Source organism: Aulonocara stuartgranti (genome assembly GCF_965226115.1).
Source record: "Aulonocara stuartgranti genome assembly, chromosome: 20".
Lineage (NCBI taxonomy): Eukaryota > Metazoa > Chordata > Actinopteri > Cichliformes > Cichlidae > Aulonocara > Aulonocara stuartgranti.
This window is the reverse complement of record NC_138956.1, coordinates 34,677,658-34,702,843: the sequence shown is the minus strand read 5'-3', so window position 1 is coordinate 34,702,843 and position 25,186 is coordinate 34,677,658. Positions and strand designations below refer to the sequence as shown.

General features: G+C 42.2%; 1 protein-coding gene across 2 annotated transcripts in view; it reads right to left on the bottom strand.

Annotated features, from left to right (window-relative positions):
• Nucleotides 1–1,421: 1,421 nt before the first annotated feature.
• The window catches only part of elk1 (ETS transcription factor ELK1), a 36,214-nt gene continuing 12,449 nt past the window's right edge, over nucleotides 1,422–25,186 (bottom strand). Inside the window, exons 2-12 of one of the 2 annotated variants that reach the window (XR_014273967.1) lie at nucleotides 23,228–23,436; nucleotides 22,951–23,136; nucleotides 22,685–22,858; nucleotides 21,617–21,763; nucleotides 20,544–20,966; nucleotides 20,307–20,457; nucleotides 20,016–20,164; nucleotides 18,217–18,300; nucleotides 16,420–16,521; nucleotides 10,426–10,691; nucleotides 1,422–10,330 (exon numbers count right to left, since the gene is read on the bottom strand). Coding sequence is in view for 1 of the 2 variants with exons in the window: in XM_082520265.1 (XP_082376391.1) it covers nucleotides 10,593–10,691; nucleotides 16,420–16,521; nucleotides 18,217–18,300; nucleotides 20,016–20,164; nucleotides 20,307–20,457; nucleotides 20,544–20,966; nucleotides 21,617–21,763; nucleotides 22,685–22,858; nucleotides 22,951–23,136; nucleotides 23,228–23,436 (1,724 nt within the window). In the remaining variant the exon portion in view is untranslated. Of the gene's footprint in view, nucleotides 10,692–16,419; nucleotides 16,522–18,216; nucleotides 18,301–20,015; nucleotides 20,165–20,306; nucleotides 20,458–20,543; nucleotides 20,967–21,616; nucleotides 21,764–22,684; nucleotides 22,859–22,950; nucleotides 23,137–23,227; nucleotides 23,437–25,186 lie in introns of both variants that reach the window. The other variant, XM_082520265.1, reaches the window with a different exon arrangement.

The following is a 25,186-nucleotide window of genomic DNA, read 5'->3' as shown; positions in this document are numbered from 1 at the left end:
AGCTAATTAGACCATAAAAACTGCACCTTGCAGAAAACAGTAACCATACATTAGCAGTACAGTTAAACCAGCGTGTGTGTGTATAGGAAGCAGCTGCTGGGGGTTGAAGCTGATGCTATCATGCTTCAAATCAAAATGCTGTAAGGTGGTAATGTGAGGTCTATGAGACTCGGGGCTTTAACTGCAATTGTTCTCCTCTATCGATGATGAAAATACATTTTTGGGCTACATCTCCTCAGAGCCTCCATTAATCTCTGTTCATACTGGAATAAATGATCAGCGTCTCCCGTAGAACAACAAGACCAACCACTGACAGCTCCAAGGCTCGTCCTTTCTTCTGTGTGGTTTAAGGACGCCAACAGGAGGATTTACTCCACCTGCTCTTTTCCTGACCAGAGGTGAACTCATGTTCAGAGGATCAGAGGTTTAATAAAAAGTAAAGCATGGATTCATGTTTTATTAAACCTCTGAGCTGCAGCTGGATGGAAGCACCGACATCTGATTCCCTCCTCGTTCGAGTTCAACCCAAATTCTCCCACAATGCAAAGTAGGTTTTTCCTCCAACCTGTTTTATCTGTAAATGTGTGTCAGCTTGTACCCTGAGAATCAGTGTGTGTGTGTAAGAAGACGCACACACACATCACATAAACTGTCATCAGCCTTCATGTTGTTATCTGCAGGAGATTTATGACAAATCAGGTCAAAGTTCAGTGTAAACAATAAAATGGAAGACTTATCTTTGAAAATTTGGTTGAGGCGAACACGAACACACACACACACACACACACACACACACACACACACACACACACAGCATCTTATGTGTGTGTGAGAGACTCGGTGTGAACTCCTGCTGAGTGAAAACAATCCTGCAGCCTCTCAAATCCAGGTTAGTCTGGATTAAAACTCACTATTCCCATCAGAAAAGTGTGTGTACTTGCATTACTGATGCTATGGGGACATTTGTCTGTTATCACACTGACATGTGGGGACAAAAAGAGGTCCTGGTAAACCTTTATCTTTAACTGTGAAGACTTGGTTTAAGGTTGGGACCTGCAGCCTCCGGCTCTCTAACCTCCACTGGGAGACTCTTGATGGAGAAATGGGAGCGTGTCACATGAGCGGCAAGTGAGGTGGCCCGAGTTAGCGCTAGCATTAGCAGAGATTAAATCCATGGCATTAAAGCGGTGCAGTAAAAGTACCCCACATCCACAGTGATCCACAATGCAACAATCAGCAAAATCCTGAGCGAGCGTTTCCTCTCAGAATTCTTACATTTCTAAATCTGAAGTTTATTGTTTTTTAACTAAGGGTAACTCATCACAAGCACTCAACATGTATGCTAGAAGTTTGAACTAAACGGCTTCCCGTGCCCAGGTATGCTTAGCATTCAAAAGTCATAAATGAGACAGTACAAACTGTACAGGACAAAATAGTTTTATTACCGTCCTCCCAGTGTGTGTGCATGTGTGTTTGTAGAAAACAAGAGGAATCATCAGCATAACATGGTACACCAACAAAAACTAAAGTCACGTCCATAAAAAATAGCTTTTCTTTTAAATGGTTCCAGTAAATAACATGTTAAACATGTAGCACTCTATCTCAGAAAAATAAAAGCAGGCCCCGCCACTTTACATCAATAAACTCCATGGCCAATCACAGCCGAGGAGGGGAGGGGCCACGCAGGATCTGACAGCAACGACAGGCCACAGGAACAACACGTCATTAACAACCCCCAGCCCATTGGTCAGGCCTGTCACATGGTACAGAATATATAGCAAATTCATATGTTCAGATTATATTTTGTGTCTATATACAGTGAAGATTTCCACACAAACTGTGGACAGAAAACCTCTTTACAATTAGGAGGCGCGTCAGCCATCGGCTTCCGGAGCTTTCTGTCTGTCATTCTGCTGCAAAGGATCATGGGTCAGTACTCTCTCTCTAAGTTTAAATTGCTAGTTTTGCCCTCAAGACTAGAAATTTAAACTGTGCAATTAAGGCTCAATAACCAAAGGATGAAACCGCTCGACAGACGTGCAAATGTTAATTCAAAATTGCAAAATTAAAAAAAAGTAACTGAATGACAGCATTTAAAAATTTTAATTTTTGCATAATGTTAAACTTTTCTGGCAAGAAAGATTTTAAGCTTAAATTCTAGTTATTTTCCACAAACCTTTGACATAAGGAGGCAGTTGTTGTTATAACAAAAAACTCTTCCCGGTGAAAACCAGAACAGTCATCATTTAATTTCTCTTTTTACGCCTTTTTTTAAACTTTTATTCTATCTTTGTCATTATAACAAGAAGCTGCTCATACTTCCCAGCATGAATGACCTATTTCATATTTAAATTACTAAAAAGTAAAGCAGATACATACATATGATAACAGGAAGCAGATTATAAATATTAGTTATAAAAAGAAATCACTGTCTTAAAAGAGGCGTGAATATTTATTCATTTTTCATGTTATGTTTTGTCATTGAACAAGTCATACATTAGATGTATTACCATATCAAAGTTACTATAATTCTAAACAGTGTTACAGTAAGACAAAGATTCATTAAGTTGCACTGAGCTGGTTTGCACACGAACAGTTTCTGAAGTGCAGCTGGACGGTACGCTCAAATGCAGAATGACCGGCAGCAAAGTCTGTCCAGGCTTTGGACGTCAACGTGAAAAACCCAAACAACTTTTGGTTTATGAGATGAAAACCACTGAGAAAACTCCAGGCCTCAAGTGAACAGACAGAAAGCTCAGGAACAACAGATGTTCCTCACTGGATTTAAGGAACGGCTTCCTTTATAAATGTCAAGAAACCAGAGCAGAAAATCTAACTGATGATGTTTATGAAGTGAAACTCATCACCAAATCCTGAGTACATGTCCACAGACCGCCTCTGACTGCAGGAACCAGCCGGCTGTTTTGGCTTTCAATCTTCGCATGTTCAGATCTCAGGAACCAACTCTACAGAAACCCTTTTCGGGGTAGGAACCGCTGAGTGGCTTCGATTCTGATTCTTTAAACCTGGAGAAAGCGCCCAAGAACTTTGTTAAGGCAGATACCTTTACAACACTTTGCCCCTACAGTGAAAAGATGCCTTATGTAACTGGAGGCAGGGGTTTGCTTTGCCTCTTCCATAACGTGCTTTCCTTTCAGTGATTCACATTCGAGAGAGACAGTTTAAGACTTCTGTGAATTAAAGACGTCTGAAAATATTGTTTTAAGACTTAAAGGCCTGCAGGTGAAGTATTTCCTCAAATGTCACTTTGCAAGCATCTTTCATCTGCATACAGGCAGCGTTTGCAAAGCAGACCCCTCGTCAAGTTCGCTCAGATGGTGATGAGTTTCAAAAACAGAAATCTGGACATTACCCAGAATGCAAAGCAGTTTCTAATCGATATAAAGACATTCGTCATGTTCTGCTGGTGAGAGAAAGGTTAGCTTGAAGTTAAACATGTCAGACTCAAACCCTGCGTCCAAAACTCGATACACAAAGTTATAAATGGCTTATTTTTCATCATCATGCTCTGAAAGAAAGATACACAACAGGTAGTATCTTTTTTCTTTCTTTCTTTTTTTAAATGAGGATGCATCTTTCTTCTGCTGCAGCTGAAATCTTTAAGGCTTCATCACTCTTTAAATCTTATACGCAATATAAACACATCATCTCTGATAGAAAAATAGAGTCATGCTGTAAAGAGAGAACAGTCGAACACGATGGCTTGGTGCTGCGTTTACGTCGCCGCAAAGGCTGGGAAATCCCGCCGTCAGGGACCGATCTGAGGCTGAATTCAGAGGAGCTGATGAAGGATGGTTCCAGCTTGGATCAGGTAGAGAAAACTAGAACCTCTATCTTGAATCAGATTTTTTGTTCCTTTTTAAACTTCACATTGTAAAAAAAATTAAGTAGTAAAGAAAGATGTTTCAGGTATTTAACGAGTTGCAGAATAACCTCAGTGAAGGTGGAAACACTGAATACAAGCTTCACTCAGTCCCTGACGCTCCAGCTGTGTGTGTGTGTGTGTGTGTGCACGTGTGTGCTTGCACAGCTATCTTTGTGGGAACCAAATAGAGGGTCAACCTTGTGAGGACCCACCTTTGAAAGGTTGGGTAGTCGGGCTTTTCCTCTCATCTATGAACCATCTGTCCAAATCCAGAGCGCCCCTGTCCTCAGCCTGAACCTCACTGCAGACACTGCACTGCTCTTAGCTCAACCAACCTTGAACCTAAAAGCTTAGATACTTGATACTTGCTGCCATTACATTTGACTGTAAACAAAGACACATTTTTCCATTAAAAATAATCCAAAAAGTGCCAACAGCACACACAAGACAGGTCCAGTTCTACGACTAGCAGAGGGGAACATCTGTCAAATCAAAACAAATTACATTTTTCACAATAATATTTTGTAGGGTGCAAATAGGGCTGGGCCATATTATACCGTTCACGGTAATACCGGTATAATGTTAGGCAACGATAGGAAAATGAAATATCGCGATAGAATGGGAGTAAAACGCGCATGCGCAGTGCCTTTGTTTTCATACGCACATGGCCGATTGTTGAGTGAAACAGATGAACCAGAATTGGTTTGTAAAAATGGTGCAACTTCAGTGATGTGGAACTGATTGGGTGTTTGTCCGTCAGATACACGACAAAGCACATTTTTTTGCAGAACATGCAAGCGGCCGTTGTTATTGTCGTATTTGTCGGACTAAGATGCTCTTAAATCTGGGAGTAATCTGGGTCCTAAACTCCGTATGCTTCAGGTCAAACAACACTGCAGCATCACTGAGCGTTAAAAACTGTCTAAATTCTTTCATCTTTAATAAAACGATCAGCATTGCTGCTTTACCAGGTGTAACTATAAAGTTTAACTTCCAGGCATCCATGAAAACAAAAGTTATTACATTTAACGGAGTTAGAAGTTAGCAGGAAGCTAGCGGAAGTTAGCTCGCTAGTTTCGCTAGTTACCTAAGCATGATATAGCATGTTCTGACTGAGAGATTTCTGAAAAAAATCAAACGTACAGCTCTGCTATCACTTCCAACATAAATGAAGACAGGAAACTAAACAGCAGTGACGTTTGTAGGGTTACTGAAGTTGGGCTAGCTGGTATATAATGATGTGCTACGTGATCGCTAGCGACACAGCTATGTTAGCATAACATAAACAGTGAAGCTGGAGGACGAACACTAACACTTTTCCACTTATAAAAGTTAACGTGAAGGTTCCTCATGGTTAGAGACAAATGCAATCGCATGGCAGGATGCTGTAAACGGACCAAACTTCAGTCAGGAGAACAACTGAGATAATCCATCCACAATACGAGGTTAGTCATTAATATACTGCAACATGGGAATAGAGCAGCTGCCAGAGAATTCAACATTAATGAATCAATGGTACAGAAGTGGAGGAAGCAAGAAGAATGAGTTTAATCAAGTTTGATTTATCTGACTGCTTTGTTTCGCTTAATGTGCCTTATAATCCCGTGCACCTTATGGTCCGAAAAATGCGTACTGCACACTGCAGTTTAATGTTGCAAAGCACCTCTTTTTAACTTCAGTGGATATTATACATGGTTATGCTCAGGATATGTCAGCCCATTTCTACTGGAAATGCCTTTTGGTTAAACTTTCAGCAAGGAATTTGCATTTGCACTGTTACATTTTTATAAAGCTTTAATGTACATAAAAACCAGCTTCTTGTTTAAGTGAAAATAAATGGAAGGTTGTCTTTTTGCGCTAGTAATGTTGTGGAGTTGTATTTTGTCTCGCATCAATTATATCGTCGGTTATATCGTTATCGCAAATTTTCAAATATATATCGTGATAAATATTTTTGGCCATATCGCCCTGCTCTAGGTGCAAAGACCATTTTACCTAAGTTGGACATTTGAACATGAGTCAATAGTGACTGACTCACTTTGGCCATTAGTGGAAGTGCAGAAAAGTGCAGCTCCTGCTGCGCTTCAACGCCTGCCTAAATTTCTCCAACTTGTCTGTTGAACTTTAAACACTGTTGGAGCAAAGCAACTTCCGCTTTCTTGCCTTTTTCTGAACCGGTCTGCAACCCAAAGCATAGTATTGTACAGAAGAAATATGGATGACTGTGCATTTCTTTTGGCAGCCCTTCCCATAGAGACTACCACCAGTGGGCCCACCTTTGCCACCAAAAATCTCTTAGCTCAGTTAGTGCAGTATTTTCTTTCCCCCATCATACTTTTCAAGTAGAAACAGGTAGTTACAGATTTGGTAATGACACCATGCTGCTGGTAAAAAGCACAGCAGTGATGCTGCAGTAATTTGTGGCGTGGTCGGCACAGCAGTGCACCCTAAACTGTAATCTTAAGAGAAATGTCACTGAAATATCGAAACGTAATGTTATGAATTTGGAGAAAGGGGTAATTCAAATATGAACACAAGTTTTCGTTAACTTCTGTTTTCTTGGAGCATGTTCTGCACCTTCTGGGTATCTATGCCCGAGCTTCCTCCTCACCCTTGATGCAAACGTGGGAGATGATCTTATTTATGTGATAAAGACGTGTAAGTGCGCAACGAGCCAGAGCGCAAGATGTGCCAGCAGTAGCAACATCACAGCGAGTAACTGAGCAAAGCTTGAGTTAGCATGGACGGACCGACCCCTCCAATGAATCCTCACAAAGATTGCATTGTGCGTGTGTGTGTGTGTGTGTCTGCAGCCTTGGCGTCACACACAGAAGCATAGAAACACGTTAACAGCTCCAGCAGCAACAACGATAACAACAGCAATGACAACAGCAACCTGCAGGGCGGCAACAGTCGGGTCAGGTTACCGTGGCAACCACAGCTAGCATTAGAAATAACACGAACAACAACAACAACATCAACAGTCTGGGTTTTTTTTTTTTTTTTTTTTTTAGAGGAACATGAGTCAGTGTCTGTCTACAATTTTGGGGGAAACAAACAAACAAACAAAACAAAACTTTTTTTTTGTCTCTGCAGGTTTTCGATGTTGCCACAAGTTCCCGTCAAACACGCTTTAAAAATCACATGTTCGTGTAAATCAAGCGAAACTACAGGTCATCGGAGAGAACCAAGTATCCAGTCTGATCTGCTCGGCTCGACTCTGTTTCAGTCGTTTTCTATTATAATACAACCGCATCAGTGTCCTTGGGGTTGCTGTGGCAACACCGCCAAAATTCCTGTGATGTCATTCGTATGCGCCACAACACAACAGTGGAGGATATCGAAGCGCTGGTATACCTGCTGCCAAACCGATGCCAAGTGTCTGCACCTCATCACCGGATCACGGTGTTGGTTTGTGTGGAGCCACTTTCCCTCACTGCCGGATTTCAAAAATGGCGGTTTGGAATTTTGTAAAGGACTTGCTCTCATGACACATCGAGGGACGCCACTGACTGGCCCATCGGCTGCATGCTGTCTGTTGACATGCAGTCACATTTTAGGACCATTCAGAACCCCAATGGAGCAGGTACCAGGTACTACCACCTAATGGGAAACCCTGAAAACCGAGCCGAGCAGGTATTAGTGGAAAAGGTCCGTAAACAAAACTAAAGACTGCACAAAATCCAACTAATCATTGTTCTAATGCATGAAGCCTCCTAGTTGTTTGTAAATCATGTACAGTAAAACTCATATGCTTCATAGCCGATGCTGAGAGAACAAAACATACGACCGCATGTCTCACAACCTAAAATTATCAAACTTTACCAGCAAGGATTTAAAAAATGTTTAAAACTGATAATCTGATACTTTGTTCTGCAGAGTTTTGATCTTTTAAAGTTCTTAAGTGGATAAAAATCACTGCGGTGCCCTGAAGATTAGAGGATGCTCATCTTTGAATAATCTCAAATCCAACTGTAAGAACTGACGGGACAACATTTAACACAGTTATGTTTAATCGTTAATCAGGTTTCAGTTCAATTTTAGTTTGTTTGAGTTTAGTTTTTAAATCAATGAAAGTGTTTAGTGTTAGTTGTTAAAGGTTTCATTTCTTCCTTTTTCATTCAAATTTATTTTATTTAATTTAATTGGAATTAAATCAAAAAGAGTCTACGGGGTTGAAGAGAAAACCCCAACAATCAGCTGATCCCCTGTGTGCAACACAGAGGGCAGAAAGAACTTCTTTTTCTTTTTAAACATGAAGAGATCTCCAGAAGCACCAGGCTGAGGGAGGGGCAGACGTATACGTCACCCGAGAATCAAGAAAGAAAACGTTGCGATCTGCAGCAGGGAGTGAAGAGGTGGGAGAGGAGAAGGAACTCTCAGTGCATCATGGGAAGTCCTCCAGCAGGCTGAGCCTACAGCAGCAAAGCTGAGAGAGTCTGAAAGTGGAGATTAGCCTGAACACCGAAGGCTGTGCCTCTCACTCTAAATTTTAGAAACTCAGTAAACAGAAGTAAGCCAGCAGTCTGAGAGTAAGGTGTTGTGATGGGATTACATGGTACTACGAGGTCGTTGACATTTGATGTGGTCAGATTATTTATGACCTCGAGGAGTTTAAGTTCAACTCTGAGAGCAAATTTTACCAAACTGACAAAGACTAAAGTTAGAGCCAGTTCCTGTGTATTTGTATTTTATCTGAAAGTTTAGTTTTTATTTAAATTTCAGAGAACTAAATTTTTTTCACACACAGATAAACAGATAAATCAGCCCCTGCCATCAAGGATGTCTTCAGAGATCCAATTAAATACGCGTTTAAGCCATAAAGGAAAAAAAACATTTTCTTAGTCATCTTGTTCCAAGGTTGACACTAAAGACCATCTGATGCTTTTCTAATGCCTTTTTAATTTTGAAATGTTGTGCTGATGTTTGTACAAAATGAGGACGTAGACTTTGACTTGGATGTTGGAGAATTTATGTTTTTTATGGTTTTTGGTGCTTTATTAAACACAAATTGATCAAATTATTTGAAATGTTTCAATCATAAGCCCCGGTATGACAGAGTGTCATTAAACTCGGTCCTTTGTTGTTGGTTTTTGCACGGAAAAAGCTTTCAATATATTAAAGGCTATCCTACACTCTCAGTGAAAGGAGAATAAATGCGACTCTTTCAACTTGTGGCAACATGACTGCAGATTTGTTCCAAGGCTTTTGGAACAAAACATTTATTTTTCAGAGCTGCTCAAATAAAATCTCTGGAATGACTGCTGAGATTCAAACAATAAGCAGTTGTTAATAAGTAACGCAAACTCATCTATCACTGTTTTAAAAACCAAAGGAATGTGACTCTGTCCTCGGTAAAACCTTTAAATCAAGTCTGACAGACACTTCAGTTCAGTTTGGACATTAAACTCTGTGAGAAAATATACAATCTGTCACATTTAGACACTTTTATAGAGAAAGAACTTGGCTTTGAAAAACCTCAGGTCCACCGTCATCTTCATCCTTTGTGATTGGTCAGTTCGAAATGCTGCTGAGGAGTCCACTCGAAACAAAACAAACAATAAACAACCAAAAACAAAAAAAACAGGCCATGCAGAACCAGAGAAAGGCGTGACCTTTAAAATCGGCCAGTAAGAGCAAAGCAACAACCCTTAAATGGCTCTGAAAGTCGTTTCTGACGAAATCCAGCAGAAGGTGAGTTTATAAAATGTCAGTGTTGGTGCTGAAATTTAATTCCAACTGGGAGAGAGTCGCCTGGTAGCTTAAAAAATGAGGGAAAAAAAGATGAGACTGTTTTAAAAACAGTCAAGAACCTTTAAGGAATCTGCAGAGAAAGGTGCATTGAAAACAAGACAGAAATAAATAACCTCGAATTTAAAAAACAAAAGATCCCATCAGAAAAAATGTGAGATTATGAGGAACTGCAGATCCTTTTACACACAAACATGTGAATGTTCCCTCCTTCCAGTCCGCGATCAGTTACTCCCAGAAAACGTCAAGTCAAATCTTCTGTTTAGTAAAAACTCAAATAAGAGACGGCTCCAGCTTTTCTCCGGTTCCCCTCCGTCACACACTGAAGAAACCGTTTGAAAACAGACATTTGTTTGCTGTCAGTTTTCAGTAAGCAGACCGGCTATAAAAGCCATCTTCAAGGTTAAGCTGTTTTATTTGACAACAGTCACGTCAGAGCACTTTTGCATCGCAAGGTAAAGACCTCACAATATTATAGAAAGAAATCCAACGACAGGTTTAAAAAACACCAGTAGAAAAAGAGAAAAACATCCCTCCGTCTTCTCGTGGCCTTTAGTTGCCGTTTATGTCCTCGTGTCGGGTTCAAGTCGAGAGAAGCATCTGGTTCTCTCGAAACCCCGCTGTCATAGTGTTTGAGTACAAAGCTATGAAAGAAACAGGAAGGTGGAAGGAGGACAAAGCGCAGATTCCCACCTGTTGGAAAGTGTAAGAATCGGCGGAGGGTCTGACTGATCCTCGGCTGTGAACGCGTCCACCAGTGAAAGGCCCACACAAACCATGACACCTACCCAAAAAGAGTCAGCCGATGCAGCCTAAACTTCTCATGGCGTCGGGTTTTTAGTGATGCATTTCAGAGTCAGTGCAGATCCGGCTTTTCCTCCGACCCTCCAGGAGTTGAGGAGATCATTGGGCGAGGTTGTGCCCGGTGAAGAGCTGCTTCAGGCGGGCGGGGAGCTCAGGGCTTCTGGGGCCCCGGGGAGAGGACCACGGGGGTGGAGAGGCCGTCGACGCTCAGAGCCGGGATGTGGATCTGATTACTGCCGTTAGAGGGAAACTGAGAAGAGACAGAAAGAGACACTGAAGATGAAAACTTGACGTTTTATTTTGAAGGAATGTTAGAAAATATCCTGCCAACTTGGTAAAAATCAGCTGTTTTTCAGCTTCACTTTCTTTTTTGTCTTTCTGTAGAACATGATGCACACTGATGAGGTTTATGAATTATTTTTCTTCCTCAGTAGCCAATTTACCGATTCTAGGACATTTAAGGCATTTTTAAGCAAACTGAGCCCGTCGCTTCTGAACACTAAGGTTTGCACATTGACGGAAGAATGTGTAACTGATTCCTTTTTATGCCTGCATGCCATTTTATCTGTAAACACAAACGCTTTGAATAAAGTTTTGATGTTAACAATCCATTAAAATTTGGTTCTGCAGTCTTTTATTTATTTATTGGTTGAAAACCGCCTCAACTTAGAAACCATGATTCTTACAAGTGTGGTGTGTGTTAAAGTAACATATTAAAATTTAAAGTATCATGTCACATTTGACCTCTGACCTCACACATCTGGGTTTCTTTCAAGTTGACCTATAAATATTTTATATCTTTAAAATATAGTCAAGAAAACGAGAATGAGCTGCCTAGTTAGAAATAAACTGTAGCATAATGTTACATCATAAGTTGGTGTTATTCATGCTGCTCTTAAACAATGTTTGCATACAAAATACAAACACTATTCCCTTAAAAGTAAATCGTGCCCAGAGACTGAGGTGTCTTGGTGGAGATTTGCGATCTTGCAGTGTATCTCGTCTCATTACGTTTTTCCAAGAATAACACATCACACAATGACTCAAATTAAACACTTTGTCTTCAGATTAAAGGTCGAACATTTGAGTCTCTGGAGAAAAGTACTTGAAATGGTTAAACTATATAAAAGCAAAACTCCCAAACAGTGTCTGTAAACTCTGTAAAGTCCCACTGGGCACGTGATGGAAGCTGAAAAAATATTCTGACACTTCATTTACTTAAAATACAGACATAACCCTGAGAAACCCAGGACTCAGGGGTACTTACTATGATTTAAGCCTGCCTGGTTTACCTGTTCTTTACTTACATTTTTAATGTAGTACTCATAAGCTCAGGCCTCAAGGGTTACCTGTACCTCTGCCTGCTCTAAAACTGCACACTTTGCCCTTGTACACTGGTCTGTCTTGATAAAGAGGCAACCTGTTTAAATAACAGATATTTATTTATAGTCTCACTAGATCACTGAGGTCTGGTGAGCACATGGTGGAAAATCTTTCATATTTGAACATTTCCGCTCGGACACAGAACGCTTAAAAACTCTCCTTTTGGTTTCTTCACACTTGTAGCCCAAATCCTCATCTTACAATGTAAAAAAACCAGCTGAACACTTTTTCCGTTACTGAAGAGTTAAAATGGGTTAAAACACAGCTTTTTCTAGCAGGTCATGAAAGATGTTACTGAGAAGCTGCAGGGTTTTCACAGCCTGCAGTTTTTAGCTGCACCACAAGGAGGCGACAAAGTATCACAGCGTCACGATACAAACAGCAGAGAAAACTTAACACCTTTGTTTCAGAACACAGGACGAAATGACTTAATGATACTAGTTATAGACAAATAAATGCTTAAACTACCCAACTGTGCACACAGGCATGCAAACATTAAAAAATATTTAACGTTTGAAGCTTTTCCCTCTTCTTTTTAAAACATTTTTTGGCCTAGATCCTCGCACCGCCCATCCTTCCTGCCTCCAACACATCAGCTTCAAGCGCTCCCTGTTCAACGGCTGTCTAATATAACCCACATCTTGACAGGTCCCATTGTAACGAGATAATGTGCAGTGTATTTTAGTGCATTATAATCATTATTACGACTCCGTCAGAGAGAAGACTCAGAATGTGCTGTTGTTTATGCACTGAGTGAACTGAACCTTTAATAACAGATAACAGACGGACTTCAAGCTGGGCCAGAAACCTGCAGACACACAAACCAGCTCTGTGTATTCTCGTTCATCTATCAATGTGGGGACTTGTGTGTATCTTAGATCATGCGAGGACGCCCCTCCTCACTTTGATTGAGACCTTCAGGTTTAAAGGGTTTACACCTGGATTTAGGATTCATGTTTAGAACTATATTCAGATTAAGGCTGACGTCAATACGAGTCTTCACATAGTATATGTGTGTGTTTGCGTGTGTGTATGTGTGTGCGTGCAGGCACCCTGGATCAGATTCAGGTACCCGCAGTGCACAGTAGCCGTGTGTGTGTGTGTGCTTGTGGTAGAGGAGCTTGTGTCCTGAAAACCAGTTTTTATACTTTGGTGATTCTGTGATGATGCTTTCCTCTTCAATGCCAAATAAGTAAAGATAAGGGCCTCCCATCAATGATGGTCATCCATAAATCGTCTTCTAATTTCACTACATAAAGCCAGTGTGGCCGGACACCATGCTACAGAGTCTCCACTGAACATATGACTGATGCTACGCTGATGCTTCATCGTGTCATTTTATCGCTCAGTAAATTGAAGGCGAGTCAGTTTTCATGAGCGAGCGACAGTTGTTGCTTCATACAGTTGACTTACTCGTTCTGAAAGTGTGTTAACGCACAGACTCCCATGTTAAAATGCACAACTTTACAGCATTAAAAGGCATGTTTACAGCCTGGTGCAAAATCCCTTTTGGGCCTCTATGAATATTTTCCACCTTCATAACAACTGAACAGGCAGTGAATGCATCACAGTGTGGGACCTGCTCAGTGCAGACGTCCATCAACACTTCCCAGAGAACCACCGGCTGCACATTGCCCTCCCTGGAGGACATCTCCAGATCTTGGTGTCTCAGCGGGGCGAGGAAAATAATTTAAGACCCTTTTCACCTTGGACATCTAACTGTTCAACCTCCTGCCCTGCAGCACAGGTGCACCAAGCGCCGGGTAAAACAAACTCAGTTTTTTCCCTTGAGCTATCACAAATTTGAGCTCGTATAAATAAACAAAACAAATGATTATTTAGCAACTAATGTGAAGTTCAACAGTGAATGGTGAATCCTTAATATGTGTGTGTGTCTTCTTTATAGCAGCCTTTATTCTTTACATAGTTTTATAAGCTTTCATTGTTTTCTCTCATTTTTCTACTTCAATGTTTTTGCACTGTACAGAATATTTCACCAAATCTTGGATATGTCTTATGTACAATGGCGATAAAGGCTTTCTACAGGGAGTGCAGAATTATTAGGCAAATGAGTATTTTGTCCACATCATCCTCTTCATGCATGTTGTCTTACTCCAAGCTGTATAGGCTCGAAAGCCTACTACCAATTAAGCATATTAGGTGATGTGCATCTCTGTAATGAGAAGGGGTGTGGTCTAATGACATCAACACCCTATATCAGGTGTGCATAATTATTAGGCAACGTCCTTTCCTTTGGCAAAATGGGTCAAAAGAAGGACTTGACAGGCTCAGAAAAGTCAAAAATAGTGAGATATCTTGCAGAGGGATGCAGCAGTCTCAAAATTGCAAAGCTTCTGAAGCGTGATCATCGAACAATCAAGCGTTTCATTCAAAATAGTCAACAGGGTCGCAAGAAGCGTGTGGAAAAACCAAGGCGCAAAATAACTGCCCATGAACTGAGAAAAGTCAAGCGTGCAGCTGCCAAGATGCCACTTGCCACCAGTTTGGCCATATTTCAGAGCTGCAACATCACTGGAGTGCCCAAAAGCACAAGGTGTGCAATACTCAGAGACATGGCCAAGGTAAGAAAGGCTGAAAGACGACCACCACTGAACAAGACACACAAGCTGAAACGTCAAGACTGGGCCAAGAAATATCTCAAGACTGGGCTTTCTAAGGTTTTATGGACTGATGAAATGAGAGTGAGTCTTGATGGGCCAGATGGATGGGCCCGTGGCTGGATTGGTAAAGGGCAGAGAGCTCCAGTCCGACTCAGACGCCAGCAAGGTGGAGGTGGAGTACTGGTTTGGGCTGGTATCATCAAAGATGAGCTTGTGGGGCCTTTTCGGATTGAGGATGGAGTCAAGCTCAACTCCCAGTCCTACTGCCAGTTTCTGGAAGACACCTTCTTCAAGCAGTGGTACAGGAAGAAGTCTGCATCCTTCAAGAAAAACATGATTTTCATGCAGGACAATGCTCCATCACACGCGTCCAAGTACTCCACAGCGAGGCTAGCAAGAAAGGGTATAAAAGAAGAAAAACTAATGACATGGCCTCCTTGTTCACCTGATCTGAACCCCATTGAGAACCTGTGGTCCATCATCAAATGTGAGATTTACAAGGAGGGAAAACAGTACACCTCTCTGAACAGTGTCTGGGAGGCTGTGGTTGCTGCTGCACGCAATGTTGATGGTGAACAGATCAAAACACTGACAGAATCCATGGATGGCAGGCTTTTGAGTGTCCTTGCAAAGAAAGGTGGCTATATTGGTCGCTGATTTGTTTTTGTTTTGTTTTTGAATGTCAGAAATGTATATTTGTGAATGTGGAGATGTTATATTGGTGTCACTGGTAAAAATAAATAATTGAAATGGGTATATATTTGTTTTTTGTCAAGTTGCCTAATAATTATGCACAGTAATAGTCACCTGCACACACAGATATCCCCCTAAAATAGCTAAAACTAAAAACAAACTACAAACTACTTCCAAAAACATTCAGCTTTGATATTAATGAGGTTTTTTTTGCTTCATTGAGAACATGGTTGTTGTTCAATAATAACATTATTCCTCAAAAATACAACTTGCCTAATAATTCTGCACTCCCTGTATTCTACAGTACGGCTCCTGCAAGAAGTTTGTGGTTCTGTTTTGTTGCACTAATTAGCCGGTGTCTGTGTGTGATGCACCCATACAGTCTGTAGCTGCAGCTTGCTGCAGACCCCAAAACCAAAGGGTGACATGATGGTGGCTACGTCCATCTTTTATACAGTTTATGCTTTTAACCACTCATTTCTATGCCGGGCTGTGAAAACACAGCCTTAGGGAAATAAGAGAATTTTTCTGCTTTTATGTTTATATTTGTTTAAAACTTGGCTGCAGAAAAATATTTCGGTGAAAACTTATTTAATGACAAACTCAACAGAAAACATGCACACAGAGATAAAGGGACGATAATGATGACAGACGGCCTCTAAAATGATCTTTTCAGCGCAGACTGAGACATGAATTGTTGCAGAAGGAATGAAGCGGATCACCACAGGCAGTAGGATTTCACTTCTGGTGTAAATGAGCATCTAAGTGTCTAAACTTCCCAACTAACAGCTGCTGATGTATTGAACGTGAACCAGTGTGCATGACGGCGTGCGTGAAGCGACAAGCAGAACTGCAAACTTGCTGCACAAACGTGTGAATTTTCTGTGAAACTGAAGCTGTGGTTTCATTTACCAAACCTGCATACAGACAAAGACCAAAGCATTATGTGGCTGTAAGGTAAGGTTCAGTGTGAGCTCTGCAAATGAACAACCGACAGATTATATTTTAAAAGACGAGTATCTTATTCTGAGAACCAGCTCTGAACACTTTTTTTCTTCAGTTTTCACCACAAACTTCACCTGCAGACTGATTCTTTTCTCTTTCACCAAAACAATATTGTCTTTTAGTTCCTGCACATGTTTCCAGCTGATTAAAGGATTTTACTGTGAAGGAGTTTTGGTACTGAAGTGAATTTTGTCGCACTTGTTATTGTCCATTTGTTTGTGGATTTGTGTTTCAGGATGTTGGAACTGCATGCAGTGGGCTCAGTGTATTTATTACCTGGAAGGAAAGTTTAGCTGGCGATCGAGGAGCGATGGGACTGAGCGTGCTCCAGAAGTGGATGGTGGAGGGAAGAGGGCTGGGCGTCAACAGGACCGGAGTCTGGAAGGATAAATGGACAGAAACATCCAAGAGTGTTTGACAGGAACGAACATTTCAAGGAAAAACAATTGACAAATGATTCAACTTCCTGTGTGGACGTCCCAACCAGATTCAGTTCTGTTTACATCAACAAGTCAGAGTATCTAACAGTGAAATCCGTCTTTATTCCTTTCTGTGGAAGGAATGCAGGTTGTTCCTATCAGCCGCTCTACAAATGCAGATGACACATTTAAAGACAGAAAATGTTAAAAACAAGAAAAAAAAGAAAAAAAGAAGAAGCTTTAATTCAAGAACTCCTGACACTGCAGAACAAATCAAAAACAGGAAGAATGACTCATCAAAACAAGCTTTAATATCAATGCAGCATTTCAGATGAAGGTTAACTGAACAATGGACTAAACCAGAGCTCAATCTGATCTCAGCCAGTTAAACTTAAACTTGAAAGTCTTCATATGTGCATATACTCTAAATTTGTTTTAGAGTGAACAAGAACAAGTTCTTAATGAAAATGTTTGAATTCAATGTACCATCCTTTTAGCTGATGGACAGGCTGAGATATTGGGAGAAAAACAGATCACAGAGGATTTATAAACACATACAAGACCTTCACATGTAATTAGGGACTGAAGAACAATATTTTGATTCACTTGTATTGAAAATGACTTTGAGGTCATTTCTAAAAACAACAACAACCAACAAGATGAAAAAAAATTATCATTTTATGAATAAAGTTATTTATGATTCAAACATGTTTCCCGAGACTTTGAACTTTGGGTACATTTCTGTTCCCGAACACTAAAATGCATGCTGCACGTTTGGCACCTCTATGCTAATTAGTTTTATTTATACAGCGCGAAATCACCACAACAGTCGCCTCAACGTGCTTTATATTGTAAGGTAGACCCTACAATAATACATACAGAGAAAAACCCAACAATCATACGACCACCTATGAGCAAGCGCTTTGGCGACAGTGGGAAGGAAAAACTCCCTTTTAACAGGAAGAAACCTCCAGCACAACCAGGCTCAGGGAGGGGCGGGGCCATCTGCTGCGACCGGTTGGGGTGAGAGAAGGAAGACAGGATAAAGACAAGCAGTGGAAGAGAGACAGAGGTTAATAATAACTTACAATTAAATGCAGAGAGGTGTATAAACACATAGTGAGTGAGAAAGGTGACTGAAGAAGAAACACTCAATGCATCATGGGAATCCCTGGCAGCCTACGTCTATTGCAGCATAACTAAGGAAGGATTCAGGGTCACCTGGTCCAGCCCTAACTTTATGCTTATAGTGTCTGTCTCCTGAATCCAAACTGGAAGCTGGTTCCATAGAAGAGGGGCCTGAAAACTGAAGGCTCTGCCTCTTGTTCTACTTTTAAATACTCTAGGAACAACAAGTAGGCCTGCAGAGCGAGAGCGAAGTTTTCTACACTAAACTCTCACAGTCTGCTGTGTGTTACGTGATTTGAAATAAAGATAATTTAAACAAACAGCTATAGACAAAACAACAGATAAGTGACGTTCCAGGGAATTCAAGGTCTGTGGTGCTGTAGAGGAAAGTGTTTCGTGTCAACTTGTTGTCAGCAGCAGCGATGCAAAGAGGATCGCTGCTAGAACGACACAATCCTCCAAGTTGCGAACAGACGCCTATATGAATAAAGACACGTGTGCCACACATAGACAAGCGAGTGTTTACCAGAGCGTGGGAGGTGATGACAGTCGGGGTGAGCGTGTTGGTCGCTGATCCAGGAGCCAATAAACTGTTAACTGCTGCATTCACCTGCAGAAGGAACAGGAAGCAACAGCACACGTTTACCTCTAAACACAGCACGATCATTCACTCATACACTTGCACATATACACAATATATATAAATCCCTATAATCCCATAGTTTGGAGAAAATAAATAAAAATGTTAAAAGCTCTGATGTGTTTTTGGATTTTTATTTAATCTTGTGACAGCCAAGGCTCACACGGAGTTAGAGTTCAGGGTGAAAGCGCCTACACGCTGTGAGATTTCAGCAAACCTATCAGTCGATTAGAAGTGTGTCACAGAGCTAACAAACAGACTGCAGGATGATTAAACTTATGAATCATGGACTGTGGAGAATGATTTTTGTTTACGTGTCACATTCATCTTGGTGCGCTCATGATAAGGACTCGAGGACGCAGCACACAAAATATCTTCAGGGTTTTCCTGGATAAAAACATTTTTGGCAACCCGAAAACTTACACAGCTTTACTACAATATTCAAGACTTTAGAGCTCTTTAAAACGATCACCGAGGACTAAACTCTCTACTTAAATTATTTGTTTGTTAAACAACACGTTCTGGGCGTAGCAGGCCTGCTTTGTGTGGGCGTGTCCTATCGCTCCCTGACTCTGGTGCCATCCTTTCCTCCTGCAGAGTCAGCGCACAGACTCCACACAGCAAACGACACTCGAGTCCAAAAGCTGTGAAGAAGAGTCGGTCAGTGCCAGTGGGCAGGCTGGCAGTGTCGTTTCCTGCCGTGTGGAAAGGAGTGCATGTTCCGACTGTTTCATACTTTGTTAACAGCATCGACATCTTTCTGCTGATGTCGCTTTGCTTTTGACAGAAATAACTGCCCAGCTGTGTCCCTATTTAAGATCCTTTTAATAAAACCTAAATCAATAAAAGATATTTAAAGTGATTATTTATGCAGAAGTGGAAATATCTGGGTTTTTACAGAGTTAAAATGAGCCTCTGTGGGGGTGGCCACGGACTTCTGCATGACTGGCAATTAATTTTTGTTACTGTCTTAACAGTAGTCTCTGCATATTCCTGTTATTTGTTGTCATTTGTAGTAGATCCACTGCCACTTTAAAAATATGTATTACAATGTGTACAATAAAATATATATGGACTTTTACTCTTTGTTAGCAGGATATATGTTATAAATTTGTGGTTACACCTAATCTTGTTGTATTCTGAAGTTGTCTTATAGTCATTTACATTTGCAGTATGTGCTGCTGATGTTTAAAGAAAAGAAAACGAACACATCCAGAGCGGCTAAAAGCTTTAAGAGAAAAAGCTAAAAGCTTTTCGTCCTGGACGTTTTATTTAAGTGCTGTGAGACTCACATCACAGACTCAAAGGATTCTGGAAACTTCAATTTATCTGATAAATGTCTAACGTTCAAGTTGTTACATAGCACACATAGTGATGTTTCTCCATTTCACAACCAAAACCTGCATTTTTCCAATGTTAAAACATGACTATATGAGAAAATGTCTTTGAGGGATTCACAGCTAGATGATGAGCCTGGTATCAAAGCAGAGGTGAAAAGGTGACTGTAACTGTTTTGACCAGTCACTTATCCCGCCGGTTGCTATGACATTTGATTTTATGTCATAGCAACCCATAGCAGCCATAGTCTTCCTGACTTTCTGTTTTAAATATTTTTTTTATGTTTGTAAAGCACATCTGAACTTTTACATGTGATGTTTAGTAAAGTGACCAGCAGTGTTGCAGACCTTATCGAGGGAGAGGCCGGGGGGCAGGGAGGGAGAGGAGGGCAGCTCCAGGCCTCGTGGCTTCTTTTGTTTCGGAGGAACGGCGTCCGAGGATGAAGCTGCTGGAGAGGTCACCGGCAAGGACGTCGTCACCGGGGGGATGACTGGATCTGAAGGAAACAAATCGCAGGAATGAAATCTAATGAATTATGGGAATAGACATAAAAAGGCGGTCTCGGTGGGCTCCACCCAGAGAGGGAAGAAAAACCCTTTCCTCAATCAGGGAGATCATCTAAAATGCTTTCCTGTCACCTGTTAGCGTGTCCTGGCCCTCACCCTCTGTCCTCTCCTCCTCTGCTGGCTGCTGAACTCCAACCCCGGCATCAATGCAGGGCGGGGGCGGGCTTTCCACAATGGTGGGGGGAGGCTCTGGCTCTCCCGAGTCACAGATCAGCTGAGGAACCTGGATGGAAGAGCACAGGGCACCACCTTAGCACCATGTTTCTGTTAAACTTTTATTAAAAACCCAGAATTTCCTCCTCCTCTTACCTCCTCCACCCGTTTCCCATCCAGTGTCACCATCTCCAGCAGCTCCTGCTCTGACGGCAGATTCTCCTCCTTGATGACGATGGGTGGAGGACGGGCGGTGGGAGGAAGAGCGACAGAGGGAGGAGGAGCAGCAGTCGTCATCGGCACCTGTTGCTGCTGCTGATTGAGAGGTGGGTTGATAATAACGAACACAGGGGCAGGGTGAGACTGATGAGGAGCAGCATGCGGGTGGTGCGAGGGGAAGTTGGTGGGGTTGGTAAGGCCCCCACAATCCTCCTGCTGTGGGCCCTGTGTGCCCATTGAGACATGAGGAGGGGGGACGGGGCTCACCGTGCCCCCTCCGAGAGTGATGAGGGTGGACGGGTCCCCCATGTTGGTGAGATAAATCTGGGGAGGGTCGCTCAGCGGAGCAGCAGGAGGATTCTGGGAATGTCAACCAGAGACGAGAACGATGTTATTTTCCATCATATTTATAACGTTCCAGTGGTGGATGTTCATACTGAATACTGACAAAGGTGCAAATAATGACTTCAGTAGACGTACAAGTAACCCCTGTGAGTCAAAAACAGGCTTCGTTTAAAGTAGTTTTTTCTACTCTTGGATCTGTACGATGTCACTGAGAGCAGAGATATCTCATAAAGTCATCTAATGCTGGGCATGCACAGTGCGATTTTTGGCTCATTTTGAGCCGATTTTTTAGTCGTGCGACCGTTTTGGTGATCGGCCCGAATTTCGCCTTCATCGTGTATCGTGTAGTATACGTGAGGTAACGAGAAGCGATAAACACCTCACGACCAGCTCCCGATCATCAATCGTTTGGTCGTAAGAAAATCAAACCTGTTTGAAATCCTGTCGGCCGTCCTGAGGGCGTCACTGCAGCCTCTCACACTGCGCACACGCAAACACAGAAATGAAAGTGAAAAGACGGAGCAGCACGGCAGCGCAGCGGGTGATCTGGACACAAGCGATGGAGGCACAACTTGTAGGATGAGGCAAGCTCATCGCACAGTGTCTGTCCAGCTTTAGGTGTTCTCGGACAAGTAACCAAGTACCAGGCGTGACTTTTTACTGACCTGTGATTGGCCATTGGAGTTGGCTGGTATCTGTGGGCTGAGAGCCGGGGTCGGACAGGGAGACGTCTGAGTGACGATGACCTGGAGAACAGAGTCCGCAGCGCTCCCCACGGACGGAGAGGATTTAGACTCCGGTAACACACACACCTGAGGAGGAGGACACGCCAAAAAAGGCCTGGAGTTAGAGCAGCTGATTGCCACAAATAGTGCATGTGCACATGCGTGTGTTCGTCATATGGCACAGACATAGACATGGCACGGCAGCGCAAGGGTCAGGAAGAAAAGGTGTATTAGAGATCCATTTGAAAAATAGAAAAATAAATAAGAAAAAAAAGCGTTTAAAAAAAAGAAATAATACATTAACAGGAGAAAAAGCTAAATATTGCTTTTACTCCTAATCAACTTATAATGACTACGACCCTCAAGATGGGTGAAGTTAACGATAACAAGAAGAATACACTGATTTGACAAAGACTCTAACCAAATGTCATTGAAGACACAACCAGCCCCATCTATCTATGGGGCTCAAGCGCTGTGAGGCGATCGTGGCTCAAGAGTTGGCAGTTTGTCTTGTAATCGGAAGGTTGCCGGTTCGACCCCCTGCTCTCTCTGTCCTGGTCGTTGACTAAGTAAAGCGCTATACAAATACAGGCCATTTACCATCTATCTGTGCATAGACTGGCATTAGGAGCCCAACAAGATTAAATTTTCACTGCTTAAATGTACAAAGACAGTGATGTGAAAACAAGTGTCTAATATTTCCTATGAACAGCACCTCATTTTTCTGTTCAATTTTGCTGTGATGTGACTCTGGATCAACTTCAGAAGCAGGTCACTTATTAACTGTGACTAGGTCCTCCTCTGGTAAAATAAATACGTTTGCAAAAAAAAAAAAAAAGCAAATCCTTTCACAACCCGCATAAATCAAAGGAATTAAATAACAAAAAAATGTTAGCTGCACAACCTCAAGCAGTGTGAAACACAAAGTCCAGCAGCTGCGCTGAATTATTATTATTATTATTATGAAGTGCACAGAGGGGTCAGGGGGTAACATTTAACTCTTTTTACCTCTCTCAGTGTGCGATCAACTTTGGGGACAGGCTCTTGTTGCAGGAGGAGCTCTGATTTGATTGGCCGTGGATTGGGTGAGGCCTGCAGGGATTGGATGGTGAAGGTGGAGTAGAGGCCGGACTTCATGTAGTCGTTTCTGGAGCTCTTCTGGGAGCTGCTGGGTGACGAGCGCTGGTGATCCACGCAGACAGACGCAAAGAAAGAAAAAAAGCAATCAGCCAATTATTCATAACACCCTGGAAACAAAGGAAGTGTGGACGTACCTGGGGCAAGCCCTTTGTCGGACAAGTTGGTGCCACGCCCCCAAGGCTTTTTGATTGGTTGTTTGAGTCGCTGACGTCCCTCCTCTGGCCCTCCTCTATACTGCGTATCCCATCGGGGAGGGAGGGGTCAGGCTGACTTACAAACTTATAGACAAACTTCTGGCCGCTCACCTTCTTTATGATATTCTGAAAGAGGGGGAAAAAATGGTGAGCCTGCCGACCTGGAGGTAACGTAGTACTCGTTTTGCTGCAGTAACAGTAGTATTATCAGCAGTACCTTGTCGTAGTAGTATCTCAGTGCCCGGCTCAGTTTGTCGTAGTTCATGTTGTGCTTGTTCTTGCGGAGCCCCCACAGGCGGGCCACCTCCTCGGCGTCTAGCAGCTTGAACTCGCCGTCCTCACTTGTCCAGGAGATCAGGTGACGCTGCCGCTGGTCCTCCAACAGATGAAGCAGGAACTGCCACAGCGTGATGGACGGGTCCATCGCTGAGGACACGGACAGACAGTTGAGGATTGTTTCAAAAATAAAGACCATGCTTATTATAGTCATTTATGGGCAGCTGAATAACCACTTAAATGCCACTTAAATCCAGCTATTAGTTATACTTTGGAAGAAAGGAGTTCTTTCACTGGCTGGCAGGAATAAATATTTAAGATTTCAAAATATTCTAAAAACACTTCAGCAACTGTATTTGAAGGAGACATGTGAGGCAAAACTTTGCTTTACATCTACACTCCCGGGCATTCCCAGGCGCGCCACACGCAAGCCTACAAAAACAAACAAACCAAAAAATAAAAATAATAAAAAAGACGAGGAGCACAAGTGTCACCGTCTGCACGGCTGCTACGCAGTCTGCTGCCCCCCGAACACCTTGTTGGCTCCGTCTGCATCCCAAGTGGAGGATGCAACCCAGAAGGAAACGGCGATCAATCCTGGGAGATGTGCTTTACATTCAAAACCATCTGCTACACTGGCTTCAACTTGCTTACAGATTAGCCAGCATATCACACCGCTCCTTTCTGTGCCCAATTTTTCATCTGTCAATTTTTGAAGAAGAATCATGTTTATTAAATCAATTACTTAAGACTGATTAAAATAATGGAGACTATGGTTTCCAGTCAGAAATCCAGCATAAAGCTCAGCGTAAAACTGCTGCAGGAAACCAAACAGGTCATCAGAGTAATGAATGACAGGTGAGAGCACAGGTGGGCCAGCTCACCTGAAACAAACATCAGTTTACGGTATAAAATCACAACAGAAAAATAATCTGCCACAGTTTTACGAGGAAATAATAAGTCATTTTAAAGCTGAAACTTGCTTAAAGCCTCGGAGTGTAATACTTTCTGACTGTCAGACACAATCACACAGTCAGGGGATTTAAGAGAATGAGTACTCTCCAGCAGAAGCCAGAGAGAGACTCCTCTGAGAAGGTCAACATTAAACAGATTACACAGAGGGAGATGCCTGTCAGCCATGGAAATGAACCTCATTACCATTGGCTGACCTGGTACACAACTAACCTATCGAACACCTTGGAAACCATCGCCATGGTGAGACCTTTCATCAATGGTAACCAAGGGTGAGGAGAGAAAAACAGAGCAATGAGGAGGGTTCACTGCTGACATCAGCTCACAGGCACTCAGTACAGCCACTGTGGTGTCAGCATGAATCTGACACACGGAGGACCAGGGATACTCGGAGGAGGATGTGAAGCCCTTATTAATGTTAATGATAACGCTGAAGATTATTATTGGTTTTTAGCAGTATTTACAGTTTGTTTACAGTTATTTGTTGTTGGCAGCAATAAAAAGCTGACCTCTATAGTGGGATGGTCACCGCTGTGAGAGAGGGATGTGATGTGGTCAGAGTGCGATAATATACATGTCCACATTTTGAAAGCAGGCGCAGTAGCTCATCTGGCCATCTTGATTCACAGGTTATTACGTGAAGTGACAAATGTGACCTTGACCTTCAGCACAATCACAGGATTCACAGAATCACCAATCAGCACACAGCGTGACCTGACCCTGGACGGGATAACCCACCCAAATATATTAAATATCTTAAATTTTTTTCTTGGATGTGTATTTTTTTATGCATCCAAGGGGACGCCACCATCCATGTTCAGCTTATCACTAGCTAATCCCCTCGCTCTTATTTTGAAAGTCCAGTTACTGCTAACTAGCTCTGACTCCTCTAGACTGGGCTCCATCTTCCCGAGCTTGCTGCGGTGCG